Here is a 16,871-nt window from a genome sequence, read left to right on the forward strand (position 1 = left end):
AAAGCTAATAATAATTTTACTTTTTAAACAAATGATATAATGAGATCTCTTCTTAAAATATAAAATAATATAATAGTATCTACGTACAACATAATCTACATTTAACAAATATTTTCTTTCAAAAACTAAACTAGTTAGTTTTGTATAAATAAGATTAAATCAACGATTCAATAGGTAACCATAGAGTGTTCGAGCCAAGAACTATCTAATATTACAATAACTACTTTAATACTATTTTGTAATCTTCAATTCTACAACAATTATTTGTTATAGATTTTATTGTTTTATAGTCTATCATTTATTTATTTTTTTTTCAAACTAAAATAGTTAGTGGGTCCAAGATGGATAGAAAAAAAGATGTTTTATCTGAATTTGGAAAAAATTGTATTATATCATTGTATTATTAGATAATTAGAAAATTAGATCTCTTCGTTCTGCCATTGTTACAACTTAAGCAATCGCAATTGGATGTTGAATTAAACCCCCAGAGTCCAACTCCCATCGATTTAACTTGAAAATCTTCGCTTGGAATACACTCAATCTTTGCAAAAATCGTAAGTTTCACTAATCTTCCCAGGATTTCTACCTGATTTTGATCACCAACACCTCACCAAATTCCCTCAAAATCCCCTCTTCTCCGATCCCCCATTTACTATTTCCACTTAACTTCTCGCTTCTCAACCCCAAATCCTCTTTCTAGATCTCTCCCGCAATCGATTCTGCACAAAACCCACATGCCTTTGATCAACTCAAACCAACCCAGTTTCTTAATTTTGCTCATTCATCACTAGTTTTCAAGAAAAACCCAGTTTGGGATTTTGGGTATGATGGTGGAAACTTCGATTTTTGGTGGGCGGTTCAATAATCAGAGGATTGACTTGAAACGATGTGTTCCGGCTTTCTTTTCCACGTACAGGACGGTGTTTACAGTGTTCTGGATCGCGGCGGTTGCCACCATTTTTCTCTGGCAGAGTACTATTGGTGATGGGTTCTTCTTTCTCCGGCGAGTTTCGGCTCGACCGTTACCGAGGTTGAGGCCAGCTGTGTTTAATTTGACGGATTTTGGAGCAGTTGGTGATGGTGTGACATTGAATACTAATGCCTTTGAGAAAGCTATTTTGGCTATTTCGAAGTTGAGGACCAAAGGTGGGGGACAGCTTAATGTGCCTGCAGGGCGTTGGCTTACGGCTCCCTTTAATCTCACTAGTCATATGACTTTGTTTTTGGATGAAGATGCTGTTATATTGGGGATTCAGGTTTGTTTTTCTTCTGAATGCTTTCTTTCAATTTGAATTTGGTTAAACTTACTGTTTGGGAAGGCTGAAGTGGGAGTTAGTTTTGGTTAGATCCATGATGATGAGAATAACTATAATGAAATAGTTGGTTTCTTCTGTTTAAACTTGCTTGCTTTCTATTAGGACACTATTCAGCCTGTTTGGACTTGCTATTGTAGTTTAAAGTAGATACTTGAGGTCTTCTGTGTTAGCATGCCTTGAATCAGCTATTTGGCGCTCCAAATGAGTCTTACTCACCCTAACCTCTACGATTTGTAAACCTCTAGCCCTCTTGACATCTTTGAATGACTAAATAGAATTTTAGGCCTATGTTTTAGAGAAGTGTCCTATATAAACCTTCTTACACTATTGGTGCTTATGCAATTTGTATTATATGATGTTACTCTTTCTCTGACAATAAATTGTTCTCTCCCTCAGCTCTCGTGGAAGTAACTAACACACTATTACTGAACTTCGTAAATCTCTGTGTCCATCTTTATTGTTTAAGTTTTCTTGCTTACGCAATCTTGGATAGATGGATAGATAGATATGATACCCCATAGTGTTTGTAAAATCAATTGGATGGAACATTCTTCACCATAACATATTGCCAATTACTAGTAGCACTGGTATCGACTATGAATAATTTTTTATACCTGGTGAAATAAACTGGAAAACTGAAATTTTTTAGTAGGGATACATGGTTTAGACACATACAGTTTAGTATTCTGAAAATCAAGAGTCTACAATTAGTTACTGGGGAGCCAGACCATTTGCCCTTTCATAAGTCATAACAATGATTGGTTGAAACTTCTTCATGTCACAAGAGACCGAAGGAGGCTGTTTTGGCCAATCGGATTAGGCTTACAAGAACCACATTAACTCTGTTTCTTACTGGCCAATCCAATCATCTTCTTGAATTGACTTCTTTGAATGCACTATTTTTGTATTCACATCTCTATCGGTTCACCTATTTTTCCATTGATAAACGTTGATGGAAATGTTAAATTGATCTCCAAACTCTTAAAGGTTTTCACACAGCAACTTCAAATGTGTTATCTTGCCTGGTTTTATGATACTTGACATTTTATCCAATATGCAACACATTAGATATATTGGATTCTAGTTAAATAAATGGATTATATCGAACTTTTGTTCAATATAGTTTACCCACTGTGGGTTCTACTAATTTTTTCATAGAACGAGCTTCTAGGTTTGGGCTGAATGAGGGCTAATCTTATTGATTTTACAGGATGAAAAATATTGGCCACTGATGCCTCCTTTGCCTTCTTATGGGTATGGAAGAGAGCATATTGGACCTCGATATGGGAGCTTGATTCATGGTCAAAATCTCAGAGATGTTGTGATAACAGGTCAGATTGGTCACAATTTATTTATTGAGGTATTTTGTTTGTTAAAGATTGCTTTGGATCTTGATGTCAATATATTGAAAAAGTGTAAGTTATCATAGCATAAAAAGAGATAGATGCAGATAATGGGTCGTGATCAATAAGTTTCTATAGTTTCCATGAGTACCTGTGTTCTAATTTGTAGTTACTCTAGCGTGATTATGTAGAGTTACTAGAGGTAACTTAGTGAAGATTCAAATCTGGATTATAGAAAAAACTGTTTACTACTAAAGAGGGTAGAAGAAGAGTGAGGAGAGATTGGAACTCGTAAAAATGCAAGGAAAAACAAGGTGGAAAAGAAAACTCATTATTTGAATAAAAGGAGAATGGTTGAAGCATGGAAATAGACCCGAGAGATAGATATGATTCAAACACCCACACATCATTTTTTTTTAAAATCTAGTACATCTTTATTCACCAATGGAATTCAATGTTAATAAGTTTATGTATTTTTCTTTTAACAAGAAATGTTTTTTTTTGATTGATGAAATGAAAAGTGACTAAATGCTCAAAAGGTACAAACTCTACAAGGGAGTGAAAAATAAAATAAAAATTACAGTGGAAGAATATAAGGAAATCCAAAAGAGGCATAAAACTTGAAAAGAATATCCAGCAAGGAGATTGGAAAGAGCACACCAAGAAAAGGCAAATATATGAACTGAGCCAACCCAAATTCTGAACAGAAATTGAGCCAAAAAGCATCAACCACAGAAGAACATTAAAGTGAAAAATCAAGATATCTATTCCAGAATAAAAGTCTTCGACCAAAGGCCAAATTGAAAGCAATATAAGAATCCTCTAATCCCCGAAGTTGACTTCAAATCCTGGAATAATAAAAAAGAAGTCCCATTCCTTGGAAACAAAAGTATTGTAAATAGGGGAAAAAACCCAATCTCTCAAAATCCGTAAGAACTTGATAAATTAGCATCAAAATTTAAACCTTAACTTGAGGAGACAAAGGATCATACCTTTATTAAAGATGTAAACTTGAGAAGATAAACAAGTTCATACACGTATATGCTAACAATGAGTTTGATGTATTTTGCCGTCAAAATTTATCATTTGTCCTATATATTATGTGTTTGTTTTGTACTTAATACATATTCATTATGTGTCTAACCGATGTTAAGCCTACTTTGAATTTGTATATCGTATTAACAAGTGTTTGAGATGTGTGAAGTGTTTGTCAAGTTTCAGATACAGATATGCTGACCAAACGAAAATTTATTTAATTTGAACTAAAAGAGAACACAACAATCGATATCCCAGAAAGGCTTTAGGTTTATTTTGCGATCTATAATCAAGTATATGTGATGACTTACAGGGCATAATGGTACCATAAGTGGACAGGGGCAAACATGGTGGAAGAAATACCGCCAGAAGCTTCTTAACCACACAAGGGGCCCACTCGTTCAGATCATGTGGTCAAGGGATATTTTGATCAGCAATATAACTTTACGTGACTCTCCTTTTTGGACACTTCATCCATATGACTGTAAGAATGTAACTATCCGGAATGTAACAATCTTGGCTCCTGTACATGATGCACCAAACACAGATGGAATAGATCCTGGTAAGCTTCAATGCGTTGTTTCTTCATTGTCCAAGTGGATGCTTGGTTTGTTGTAAGTGTAACTATGTGCTGCTGTATTTTATACGTAGAGTAGGTTAAGCTGTTCCTCGAGCTGGCATAGATAAATTGCACCTGTTTTTGTTTCTGTATGAGATGTATATTAGATACCTCAAATTAAGAAAGCAAAGACCATTTCAGCTTTCCCCAATGTAGAAAATGAAGCTGAAATTCAGTTGTCTAGACTAGGTGGCACTGGCTTTATGATGTGAATGATTTTTTAGTTTTTAGGAAGTAGGATGACTAACAAGTTCGGGTGGAGTTTATTCGGTCTGATTCGCTTTAACCTTTGAATTTCTGTTGAACCTAAAGTGCACTGGTTTTAATCAGTGCGTATGTGAATAAGTCATTTCTTAGAAGATGAACTTTAATAGTCCAATATGTTAATGATATATTGTCATTTGGTAAGGGCTTGTCTCATTCTTTATATTGCCATAAACAGATTCATGCGAAGATATGCTGATTGAGGATTGCTACATAAGTGTGGGAGATGATGGTATAGCGATTAAGAGTGGTTGGGATCAGTATGGCATTGCTTATGGGCAACCCTCTAAAAACATACGAATCCGAAATGTCGTTCTTCAATCTATGGTTAGGTAAATATCTTGCGGGTGTTCGTGGGAGAATATCTACATATTGAATGCATTCATGTGTTGTTTTATCATTCCAGATGGTAACTGACTTGTTATTTTGGTGGAAATTCCTCAGCGCTGGTATATCAATTGGTAGTGAGATGTCAGGTGGCGTATTGGGTATCACTGTAGAGAATGTCGTGGTGTGGAACTCCAGGCGTGGTGTTCGTATCAAGACTGCTCCTGGAAGAGGAGGATACGTACAGGACATTACTTATCGTAATCTGACTCTCGATACTGTTCGTGTTGGGATTGTCATAAAGACAGACTACAACGAACATCCAGACGAGGGATACGATCCAAAGGCACTTCCAGTGCTGAAGGACATAAGCTTCACAAGCATTCATGGACAGGGAGTTCGTGTTCCTGTCCGAATGCACGGTAGCGAAGACATTCCAGTGAGAAACGTGACATTCAGAGATATGTCGGTTGGGATAACATACAAGAAGAAACATATATTCCAATGTGCATTTGTTCACGGGCGAGTGATAGGAACCATCTTCCCTGCTCCATGTGACAATCTAGACCGTTACGATGAGCAAGAACGGCTAATTAAACGTTCTGCCTCCCAAAATGCAACCGATATCGATTACGACTTTTGAGTAGCTAATTCATTTGATTGAAGCACTGAAATACTGCTTTCTTTTTCTTTTTCTTTTCCTCACCAGTTAAAACGTTCTACAATGTCTATTTTATGGCTAAGATTACAATTTTGTTTGCTGGAGTTGTACATAAAACAAGAAGAAAAAAAAACCCCTTTTACTAGAGTAAGCAAACGAGGAAGATTCGAATTTCTGACTTCTTTTGTTGTGTCTTTTGATTCTGTTTTTTTAAAAAAACCGAAAAAGGGGAAAAATGGTTTAAACTGATCCGGACCGGGTTTGGATCTCATGTGACTGACTGGATATGGCCTTGCTCTTCAACTTGGAGGGAGCATAATTTGGTGGTGGTGGGGCTGTGAAATGAAATGATGTTGATGCCAAAGTTAGATTGATTTATAAGGGGGCAATTTTCACATTCTCTTTTCCCATTAAATTAATCTTTCTGGATTCAGATCGTGACTTATAAAAGTTGCAATATTAATAACAATCATGCTAAAAAAATTAATGTCAATAAGGATAATAATAACAATAATACCAAGTGCAGAGTAAATGTCCACTTGAATATTTGAAGATGAAAATATCAATTTTGGTATACTTAGTTTGATTTTAGGAAAATTTGTAGGGTTCACTCATTCTACCAAATAAAAAAATGTTGATATCAAACACATGTGAAAATATTTATTCGTTATTTATTAGATATACTTACAATTTTTTTCTTTGAATTTCTTCCTCCATTCCAATTCTTTTAACTTACTTCTTACTCTCGCTCCTTAGAAGTAAGTGAAATTCACGAGTACACTTCAATTTTGGGGCTTTAAGTGATTTCATCTAATGATGACATAAACAAAAGACAAAAGGAAAAAGAAAAAACTATTGTTTCCAAAACTTATGTAAAATTTTATTTGAGTCATCCGGTTTGGGTTATCTATACCATTTTCTTTTGTTTTTTTTTTTTGAAAAAATTAGTTAATATGCTTTAGAGAAAATATCAATTTTCACTCTTAAATTTTACGTTGTATTAATTTAAATTTATATACTAACAATTTTCGCAAATATACCCATTAACATCTTTTTCTTTTTTCATCTAAAAAATATTATTCAAAACATACAATCATATCCATTAATTAAACTTTCAAATTTTTAGAAGCAAATCAATTTAGGCTTATAAGATTATGTTTAAATTTTTTTTTGATACATTCAAGTATGTAAACTTTTATTAAAGGTTGAATTAATATTAACTAATTAAGAGTCCATTTATTCGCTTTAAACAGTTTAGAGTTCAATTGCTAAAATGTATAGTTTCACAACTTCTATCATATTTTAGGAGTGATTTCTACGATTTGGTCTAATAATAAAAATAATTAAATGGATAAATAAATAAATAAAATAAATGAATATAGTGTTGAATTTAAATTTACATTAATATTTAAGAAGTAATTATTTATTTTGTTTCATAAAAAGTCATCCAATTAATTTGAAATCCATCTTTAATGCTTCACTAATTCTAATTGAGATCCAATCATAGTGGCTTAAAGTGTAAATACAGAGTAATCCACACGTTTCTTCTAAACTTTAATCATCACATATATATATATACACACACACACAAAATACTAATATTATTATTTTGAGAAAGTTTTCTATCATCTTTTTAAATCATCAAACTATTGAAGTACGTCTTTTAAAGGATAAATTGTTATAATATTGAAACAATTTATAAAAAATATATAAAAATGATTACTTTAATAGACTACAGAAAGAGTTTGATGAATTTTATTATATTTTATAAATATTTTTAATATTTTGCCATTTTTGAAAATGATTCTTTTTAAACTTCAATGAAAAGGAACAATTAAAGAACTAAGAAACATCGATATAATTAATTATATTATAATTTAATTTAGGAAAAAGTATCTTTTTGGTCCATAAATTTTGAAGGATATGCGTGTTTAGTTCTTGAGTTAAAAAAATGTACTTTTTTAAACTTCGAGTTTTTAAAATAGGTTTAAAAGGTTCATTGAATTACTCTGGACGTTTATTTCAAATAATTATATGAAATTTAAAATGAGAAGAATAATTTTTAAAAATGATGTTATCTATAAAACTTTTTTTTTTTTTTAATTTAAATATAATATAATTATTTCAAAAAACCAAACAAAAAGTACTTTTAAGTCCTATTCGATCCTACTTTTTTAAAACCTATGGACTAAAAAGATATGCTTTGAAGACGAAGAGAAAAATGAGTTTATTTTTATAAATTTGGAGATTAAAAATATATAATTTTAAAACCCAGGAACCAAAGGCACACGTTAATTAAAACTTAAGGACTAAAAATATATTTTTTCTTAACTGAACGAAGGATTATATTTTAAACGGTAAAAGATATTTTACTTATAGGTTTGGCAGTAGACTCTAGAGTTGTTGAAATTGCATTTGTATTTTTTCTCATATGGTTATCTAAACTTAACCAACTTTAATAAATCTTAAAATTAGTCTCTCGTGAGTTTTGAAAGCGCTCAATTAATTGACATAAAACTAAATGCCTCTTTCTGCAAAATTTTATTATTTAAAGTATGTTTGAATTGACTTTATAGATGTTTAAATAAATGTTCACAAACATTTAGAAAGTCAATCCAAACGAAAATCTTCAAGAACAATAATAATAATGACGATGAAAAGTATTATTCAAAATATATAAACTGCAATGCTAAAATAACTTTTAAAAACTAAACAAAAAAAAAAAAAGGAAACAAATATTTTAGTGGCCAAACTATTTTAAATAGTATTTAAATATCTTATAGTCAAAAAGTTTGGAAGAATCAATATTTTTGATCACGAGTTTCTATTACAAATCTCTAAACTTTTAGAATAAGTTAAAGAAGTATCCAAATTTTCAATTATAAAAATTAAACCCTCAAATTTTTACAAGTGTTTAAAATAGAATCCTCAAACATAAAATAGTTATAGATATTCAAACTCATATAATAAAAACTAAACTCTCAAAATTACATAATTGCTATAGTTTTCATGAACTTTCAACACTGGTATAATTTCAAGAGCACAATTTTTATAATTGCAACTACTCCATATCGTACGAGGAGTTTTTGCAAATTCACTACTCATCCAAAACGCCCTCTCAAAACTAAAAAAAAAAAAGCAAGGGACAAAAAAGTAAATTTGGATAGAAATTAAGGATAAACACAATAGACAACAGAAAAACCGCATCAACTAACCGATATCAACCTAACTGAAGATGCCTGGTAATAAATAATGAAAAGGTTCACTTAGTGTTGGTTTGAGAAAATCCAATTCGATAACATTTTTAAAAAATTTCAAAGACTTAAACCGACAAATCGATCAATCAGTTGAATATTCCTACTTTTTGACGACGATTGGGATCGATTTTAACATTTACTAAACCGTTCAGAGTAAATCGTTATCAATTTGATTGAAAAATCTCTATATATATATATATATATATATATATATTATATATATATATATATATATATATATATATATATATATATAAATAAAGAAAAAGGAAGAAAATGAGGGAATTGTGGAATGGATTGAATTGAGTGGTTCAAATAGGGAAGAATGTGACAACACAACACAACACAACACAACACGTTTCTCAACAAAACCTTCGGTCCCACCAAAGCAAAGCAATGGCCAATGAGGGGGCAAAAAGAAAGGGTAAAATTAATATGAAACAAAAATTTTGAAAATAGAAAACGTGTTGAAAATGCCACACCACACCACACCACACCACACCACACCACACCACACCAAACCATTTGTTATATATTCTCTCTCTTTTTTCAACCAAACCAAAGCAAAGCAAAGCAAAGCAAACCGCTATCTATCTAACAATCAAAAACCCCACATATTCCTCGTGCCTTTTTTCTTTTCTTTTTTCTCTTTTCTTTCTTTTTTATTTAGGTTCTTTCTTTATAAAGACTTCCACAGATAATTAAAAATCCTTAAGCCTTCTTCCCAAAAGAAAAAAATAAAAATTCATCTTCACCTTCAAGACATTACTTTTTCAAACAACCCATGTCGAGTTCTTCTGGGTTCTCTCACATTTCTTCTCAAAGATCCCTCTCCAACTCCTCCGAAAACCTTCCCTTTCTTCCCCTCCCCCCCATCCTCCTTTCTCCCTCCCATTTCAATCTCGGTTTCTCCGCTAATCTCCGCCCAACTAAAGGTGACCCCTTTTTTTTTTTTCTTCTTCTTCTTCTTCTTTTATTTGGTGGGTTTTGTTTTGATTTGAGAAACATTTGGAATTTCAATATGTAATTTCGGAACTCTAAATTTTCAGGGAACTTGACGGAAAAAATGGCGGATCGGAAGTCTTTGGATTTGTTTCCTCAAGAGGCGGGATTTGGTAACTCAAACGACGTCGATTCAAGGTATGTATTTGGAGAGAAATTCTTCACTGTTGTTTTGTTTGTTCGTGAGAAATTTCTTTGTTTGATGAAATCGATTTCTTGTTTTTTTCTAAAGGGTTTATAAATCGGCTACGGCGGGGCCTCAAACTTCCCAAATGACGATTTTTTACGCTGGCCAAGTTTTTGTGTTCAACAATTTTCCGGCTGATAGAGTCGGCGACGTTATGTTTCTAGCCAGTCAAGAGAGCTCGAGATTGAACATCCCTACCACCGCCTCCGTCGCTGCCCGTCAGCCCCCCATCTTGGTCGGAACTCCCGCAGATTCTTTAAGCTCCACTTCCCCTGTTTCCACTCGAAACCAAACTTCTCCTCCTCCGCCGCCTCCCCCTCCTTCCGTTCCCGGAGGTAATTAACACCAAAAACAACAAACCCATATTTAAATTTCATTAATTTCCATAGCCGGAACTTGAAATTTTTCATTCTAATCTTATTTCTAATGATCAAATCTTCCCCATTTCTGCAGCTCTCCCGATGGCTCGTAAAGCTTCGATCCAGCGTTTCTTGGAGAAGAGAAAAGATAGGTGAGGATTTGAACTTTGAATTTCATTTCATCGAATCAAAATTCACAATTTATTCAACAAAAAAAAAAAAGGGTTTTATTAACTTCCTCTGTCCTTTTTGGAACAGACTAACTCCGAGAGCGCCATACCATAACAGCTCTCCGATGACGAGCAAGAACTCCGGCGAGAATTCATGGCTGGGATTGGCGGTGCAGTCTCAAAATTAGTTTATAAGAAATATGAAAATTTGAAGTAGAGAGAAAGAAATTTAGATTAAAGAATAAAGGAAGGGAGTTTGTTGTTGCCATTTTTTGCTCAGGCCTCTGTTTTGTGAAAAGCTCTGTTTTTCGGAGGCTATGGTTTGCTTTTCTTCTTAACCTTATCGATTCCTTTTTGGTCGATAATATCATTGTAAAATCAATACATATTTCTTTTCTTTCTATTCTTTAATTTCTACTAATGTTTCTATTTTGGTTATTAATACTTAATAACTTTCCATTTAATCAACTTCAATTTGTGATAACTTTTCGAAATTAAAATATGATTTATATTTGTTGCATTGTTTATTTTTTATTATGTTTTATGCATTTCTGAAAATATCGATTTATTTTTCAGTAAATATCAAACCTATCAAAATATTTATGAAAATATCAATATCGATAAAAATTTAAAACTATAATATCATACATTGATTTTATTATGATAATAATTTGTTATCTATATGTTCATTTCATTATTCATTTTATTTACATCATTTTTATTATAAGTTTTTAAAATATATTCATCATTGTTTTTAATTCATTAATTTTGGTAAAATTTAAATTTGAAGACTAAATTTAAGATTTGTTAAAACATATGAATACGGAAATACCAACTAGTAAAATTATATGAATTGAATTTAAAGACAAAGAAAATGATGGATTAACCTAAATCGTAAGTATTTTCTTATATGAAAATTATTATTCACAATAAATAAATAAATTTGAGATAATAGATTTAATATTGGAATCTAAAATTTGACAATTTGAAATTGAAAATTGGCATATAAGTTTTATTCTTTTTCTATTTCTTAATTCACTAAATGCTATCTTCAAAAGTCCAATCAACTAATTTCAACATGAATCAATAGTAACAAAGTAAATAAAAGAATATATTATAGCATAAAGGGTTAAATTAGAATTCTTTTGAGAATAGGAACATAATTGAATAGATCAATGATCAAAACGTGTATTAAAGAAAGCTAATGGGAATGAGACAAAAAAAAAAAAAAAGTGAGTTATACAAATAAAAATCAAAACACTAATCCTATTATACTATATCGGAAGACTTTTGTTCAGCGTACTATTATTGTGTTTGCCTCATAGATACTCTGACACTTAATTTAGAATGTGCGTATATATAGCAAGTAGAGAGTTTGTGCATTTAGATTTGACTCACTTTTTTTAGATGTCTTTAACGATGTATTTATAGTGTTACTCTAACTTAGGGTATGCTTATTTGAGTTTCATGGTCATATTAGATTATCGCTAGAGCTAAATGGGTTGGGGCATGCATTTGACACACCCGTGTTCTTAAAATTATGAGACTCAACCGAGGTTGGTTTGGATTTTTTATCCAAACTATCACGTTTTTCAAGGTCCAAATAAGTCATGGTACACTTTATTCATCTACCAAAGAGGGTTAGCATCGACCTCATCCTTGGTGGACGTGACAAAGTCCACTAATCATTTTCTGTAAGCTCATTTCATTCTCTTGGTAAGTTGCCTTTTCATTTATTATCGCTTCTTAAGTCGATAACTTTTCTTTTTAATTACGTCGCTTCTACCTTTTAGTTCTAAAATCACACCTAACAATAGATATTAAAAAAATGTGAATCGAAGACTTTTTGACTTACAAAATTACCATTTTTCGTTCTCATCAACAAAATCTCGCACTTTATGTTTCATTCATACCTTTTAATTCGTAAAATTTTGTGTTTCAACCCCCAAATCTCATCTCCTCATTTCACATTCCATTTCAAGCTTTTATTAACCATTTTCTTAAGTAATTTTTTCCTTTTTCAAATTTATGTTAATTTTACTCTTTTTTTTTTTTTTTTACTATAACTCTCACATTTGTTTATTTATTTTTATCTAGTTCTGAAAAAAAAAAAAAATAATAAATCTTTGAAAACTAGTTTTTTTTGTCTGTTTTCGAAATTTTGTTTGATTTTTTAAAACATTAACGAAAAAAAAGATTGTTGACGTGTGTTTATAAGTTTAATTTTGATGGAAATATAATGAAAATTTTATTTTATCCAAGTTTCATACTAAAGCAAGAAATTATATAGATAAATAAATGAATGAATGAAATTAAGCATGAGTGTATTGTTAACTACCAAATGTAAACCAAAACCCTACTTTGTTTTTCTTCTAAATTACAACATTGTTTTATGAGTTTTCTTGTCTCAAATTTTAACCTTTTTTTTTTCCTTTAGAAAAAATCATTATCATCTCTTACATGTTCAATTTTTTATTGTCATAAAATATTAATTGTATGTTCAATAAAAAAGTACATAAACTTTCAATTTTGTAAGGGAGGAGTTTGTCTCAGTGAATATTAAATAAAGTCAATAACTTAATAGACACAAAAAAAAAAAAAAAATTCAATATTCTTTTTTAACATAAAATAAAGGTTTGAGCTCGAGCATCATGGACAAAATTATCATAGTTTCGTATTGAATTGTTTATTCGTACAAACCAACACAACTTCTTCTAGTGTATTTTGTCTTCTTTACTTACACGTTCTTTTGTAGAAAAATGATCAATAGGCCACACCACATCAAGTTTCATTGTGGAGTTGTCAATTCCTTTAAGTTTTTTAATAATCATACTTTATATCTTTATTATGATCTCTCGTTATAATGTAATCTTAACTTATTCATGTATTCTTTGTCAAGAATGATTAGCATAGAAAAGAGAAGATACCAAAAAGAAAACGAAAAGGATTTTATAACCATTTGAAATTAATTCTTAACTGTAAGTGAGTAATTCCAAAAATTAATTTTAATTAATTCTAAAACTGTTTTTGAAATTAGATCCAAAACGGTTTTTGTTCTATATATAAACCAACCTTACGTCTCTAGGTGTTCTTAGTTTTTGGAAATTAAAAAGATAACATCTTTTTTTTTTCTTTTGTCTTTCTTCCTCCCTTCTCCCTATGTTTTTCTCTTTACATCTACTGTTTCTTCGAACATATCCATTGATTCCTATCCGTTTTGTAACGAGTACACGACAGAGATGAAAGATTATGTTAACCTTTAGGGTATGTTTGGGGTGGGATTTTAGGGGGAAAAGGATTAGGAAATTGGATCAAACCGTGTTTGGCCCAAAGATTATGATAAATGAGATTATGGTTAACTCTAATCCCTAAATAACCCTAATCTTATACTTTATTTTACTTTCTTACAACCTTACATTACCCTACTCAAATAACTCAGATTCTATTATTGTTTTTTAAATTACTACAATCATAACCCTTCCCCCAAACACATATTATTATAATACTACTATCATTATCACTCATCCAAATACATACTATCATAACACTACCTTTCATATTCTTTCTTTCAAACACATATTATCATAACAGTATGATTATCATAATCCTAGAATTATTATAATTCTTTTCCTTTTCCCAAACGTACCGTTAATGTTATATATATGTGTGGAGATGTAAGAATGATAGCATAGTAAGAAACGATAGAATTTGTATGGTGTTAAATAAATATTTTATTTTGAAGGATTCAAAGGGGCCGACGGGACAGAAAAGCCAATTACACCACATTTCATTATATCTATCTTTCTATATACATTATCACTTTAAAAGTCAACAAATTAATTTGCTTTTTGTTTTTGTTTTTTCTTAATGAAATTTAAAGAGAAAATTCACAAGCTTTTTAATTCAATCTTCTTCTTCTTTTCTTTTAAAAAAACATATTTCTTTAAAGAGAATACATTTTTAACATTCTGAACTCTTACTTTATGATTTTAATTTCAATCTAATTTTAAATGGTAGAGCCGGCCACTTAACGCTAACTACAATAGTTGGAAGATGACCTTTTATAAGATAAAAGATTCAATTCTCTATATCACAATTGTTGTACTAAAGTTACAATAGTCGGGTGGTTCATCAAATTAATACATTATAATTGTTTTGTTAGTGTATATATATATATATATATATATATGTTAGTGTATATTTTTTTCTATTCAGTTATTCCACGTTTATTATTTCCTACTCAAACTGCATTTATTATATTGGACTAAAAATAGTCTTCATCCCAAAAATACAAGTAGGTATAATTCGTAAATAAGCCAACGCCAAATATCCCTAATTTCTAAATATTACAAATTTAAATTTTCGATTTTGAGATTTGTTTTGATTTACTCATTAGGTTTCGAGATTTATACTTTTAACATATACTCACGTACCCTTGATTTTAATCCTATAACTAATTAATTATAAATTGATATTTTAAAATTAATTTTGATAAAGATAGAAAAAATAGTGAATCTTATAAATTTTAATTCTTTTAATTAATTAAATCAAACACTGTGAATAGTTAGTAAAATTTGAGGTTAAAATGGGCAAAACTCAAATCCTAATAATCAATTTCAAAATTTGAATAAAAATTCAAATTAATAGGTGTCTAATAGTAACCCTTTTAAACTCATAGAATAAATCTAAATGAAACTTAAGAAAATAAAAAATGTTAACATTTTTTAAAATAAAGAAATAAACTAGAAGGACAAAAAGACAAAATTCCTTGTTTCTTTCATTATCAAATTAATGAAAAATGTCAATTTGGCATTTAACCACTCAAACAAAATTATTTTCATTCAACTTTAATTTATTTATTTTTTTAAAAAAAATAAAAAAATATTTTCAATCAACCACAAATATATATGTGTGTTTGAGAAAATAATATACTAAGCTTCAAATATATATAAAGTTTTGTATTGTTTCAAATTATATCATCTACTTGATCTTATTATTAATTTATTTCTTACAAATGTCCCCTTTTTATTTACGAATCGAACCGAACCAAACCAAAAGTTCTCTTTTTATTAAGAATGTGATTTAATTCGGTCAAGAACTATAGGAAGAAATCTGAAAATTTTCATTTTTGTTTAATTTCAAACCCAAAACTGAATTCAAGACCTAATTGAATTAGTTATGTTATATAGACTATAAAATCAATCCAAACCCAATATAGAACCAAACTTTGATCATTGACAATGATAATATACATTTAGTGCATTGTAAGTTTTCGAAAATTGGGAGAAGGGCTGTTGATATAAATATGAAAGATCAAGATTGAAATTAAAGTTGATATACATCTTTAGTAGATAAATATAGAGGAAGAGAATATTATTTAACTTGATATAAAAAAGAAAAGAATGAGTTCGACAAAATTATTGATGTGAATGAACAAAAAGAAAAAGCTAAGTAAAAGAGAGGGGTAGTTTAAACAGGGAGGCCCTCTTCGTCAAATCCGAGCTCTCTAAGAACTTCCTTACATTCTGGAAGCTTCTCTTTCTTCAAGAAGGCGAGAGGATTGGCAAGGCGAACAGGATTGGTGATTCCACTGTTGTTGGTGATGGTGACTCTGGAAGTATGTCCATACCCTTCCTTAGATATCTCATCGCAATCTGGATCAACACTCTTCACCAAAGAAACTTCACAAACCTCTTCTTCATGATCTCCGTCCGCTTCAATACTATATTTTCCTGATTTGTCTGTCACTGCTTCTTTGTTCAATGTCACGCTTCCACCTTCGATTTCTTTACATTCCAATTTCACAGTGGCACCTACATTCAAATTAACATTTCAAATTCCAATTCCAATTCCAATTCCAATTCCAATTTAGAAGAGATAGAATTAGGGTTACAGGTAGAGTTGATTTAATACCTTTAAGGAATTTACTGACTTTGGTGAAGAATTGGACACGACAAGTGTCACAATATACTTTGCCTTCGACGAAGAATTGATCTTTGGAAGATGCTAAATAGAAGAGGGATACAAAGCAAAGAGCTGAAATAAGTATGATGGTAGATTTTGTCATCGTTTAACTTTTTGTTTCTTCTTCTTTTTAAATTTTTTTCTTCTTGTAGATTAGATTAGAATAGATTAGAGTTGTGGAGATTATATGGAGAATGGATTAGAGAATTTATAGCTTCAATTTTAAGGGAAATTTAGTTAGTTTGTGGTTATTTTTAGGGTTTAGGGGATGGTAAAAGGAATGTTTCCTTATGACCCTAAACCTTACCTTAATTCTCTCAACGAAACTTCAAGAATAAAAAAAGGAAAAAGAGGACACGTGTCACTT

The 16,871-nt window shown here is 30.6% G+C and overlaps 3 protein-coding genes across 3 annotated transcripts; 2 read left to right on the forward strand and 1 right to left on the reverse strand.

Annotated features, from left to right (window-relative positions):
- The first annotated feature begins 391 nt into the window (after positions 1-391).
- LOC103492385 (probable polygalacturonase) lies at positions 392-5,743 on the forward strand. Its single transcript, XM_008452726.3, has 5 exons — positions 392-1,256; positions 2,527-2,647; positions 4,008-4,256; positions 4,756-4,909; positions 5,022-5,743. The coding sequence occupies exons 1-5, from the start codon at positions 825-827 to the stop codon at positions 5,545-5,547; spliced, it is 1,482 nt and encodes a 493-aa protein (XP_008450948.1). The 5' UTR covers positions 392-824; the 3' UTR covers positions 5,548-5,743.
- Positions 5,744-9,310: 3,567 nt separating this feature from the next.
- Positions 9,311-10,943, forward strand: LOC103492387 (protein TIFY 10a). Its single transcript, XM_008452728.3, has 5 exons — positions 9,311-9,757; positions 9,872-9,962; positions 10,057-10,346; positions 10,465-10,522; positions 10,629-10,943. Exons 1-5 carry the CDS (start codon positions 9,607-9,609, stop codon positions 10,726-10,728), a joined length of 690 nt encoding a protein of 229 aa, XP_008450950.1. The 5' UTR covers positions 9,311-9,606; the 3' UTR covers positions 10,729-10,943.
- A 4,940-nt stretch (positions 10,944-15,883) lies between these two features.
- Positions 15,884-16,682, reverse strand: LOC103492388 (olee1-like protein). Its single transcript, XM_008452729.3, has 2 exons — positions 16,454-16,682; positions 15,884-16,353 (listed from the first exon to the last, which is right to left on the reverse strand). The coding sequence occupies exons 1-2, from the start codon at positions 16,605-16,607 to the stop codon at positions 16,010-16,012; spliced, it is 498 nt and encodes a 165-aa protein (XP_008450951.1). The 5' UTR covers positions 16,608-16,682; the 3' UTR covers positions 15,884-16,009.
- Positions 16,683-16,871: the final 189 nt, after the last annotated feature.

Source organism: Cucumis melo, chromosome 2 (genome assembly GCF_025177605.1).
Source record: "Cucumis melo cultivar AY chromosome 2, USDA_Cmelo_AY_1.0, whole genome shotgun sequence".
Lineage (NCBI taxonomy): Eukaryota > Viridiplantae > Streptophyta > Magnoliopsida > Cucurbitales > Cucurbitaceae > Cucumis > Cucumis melo.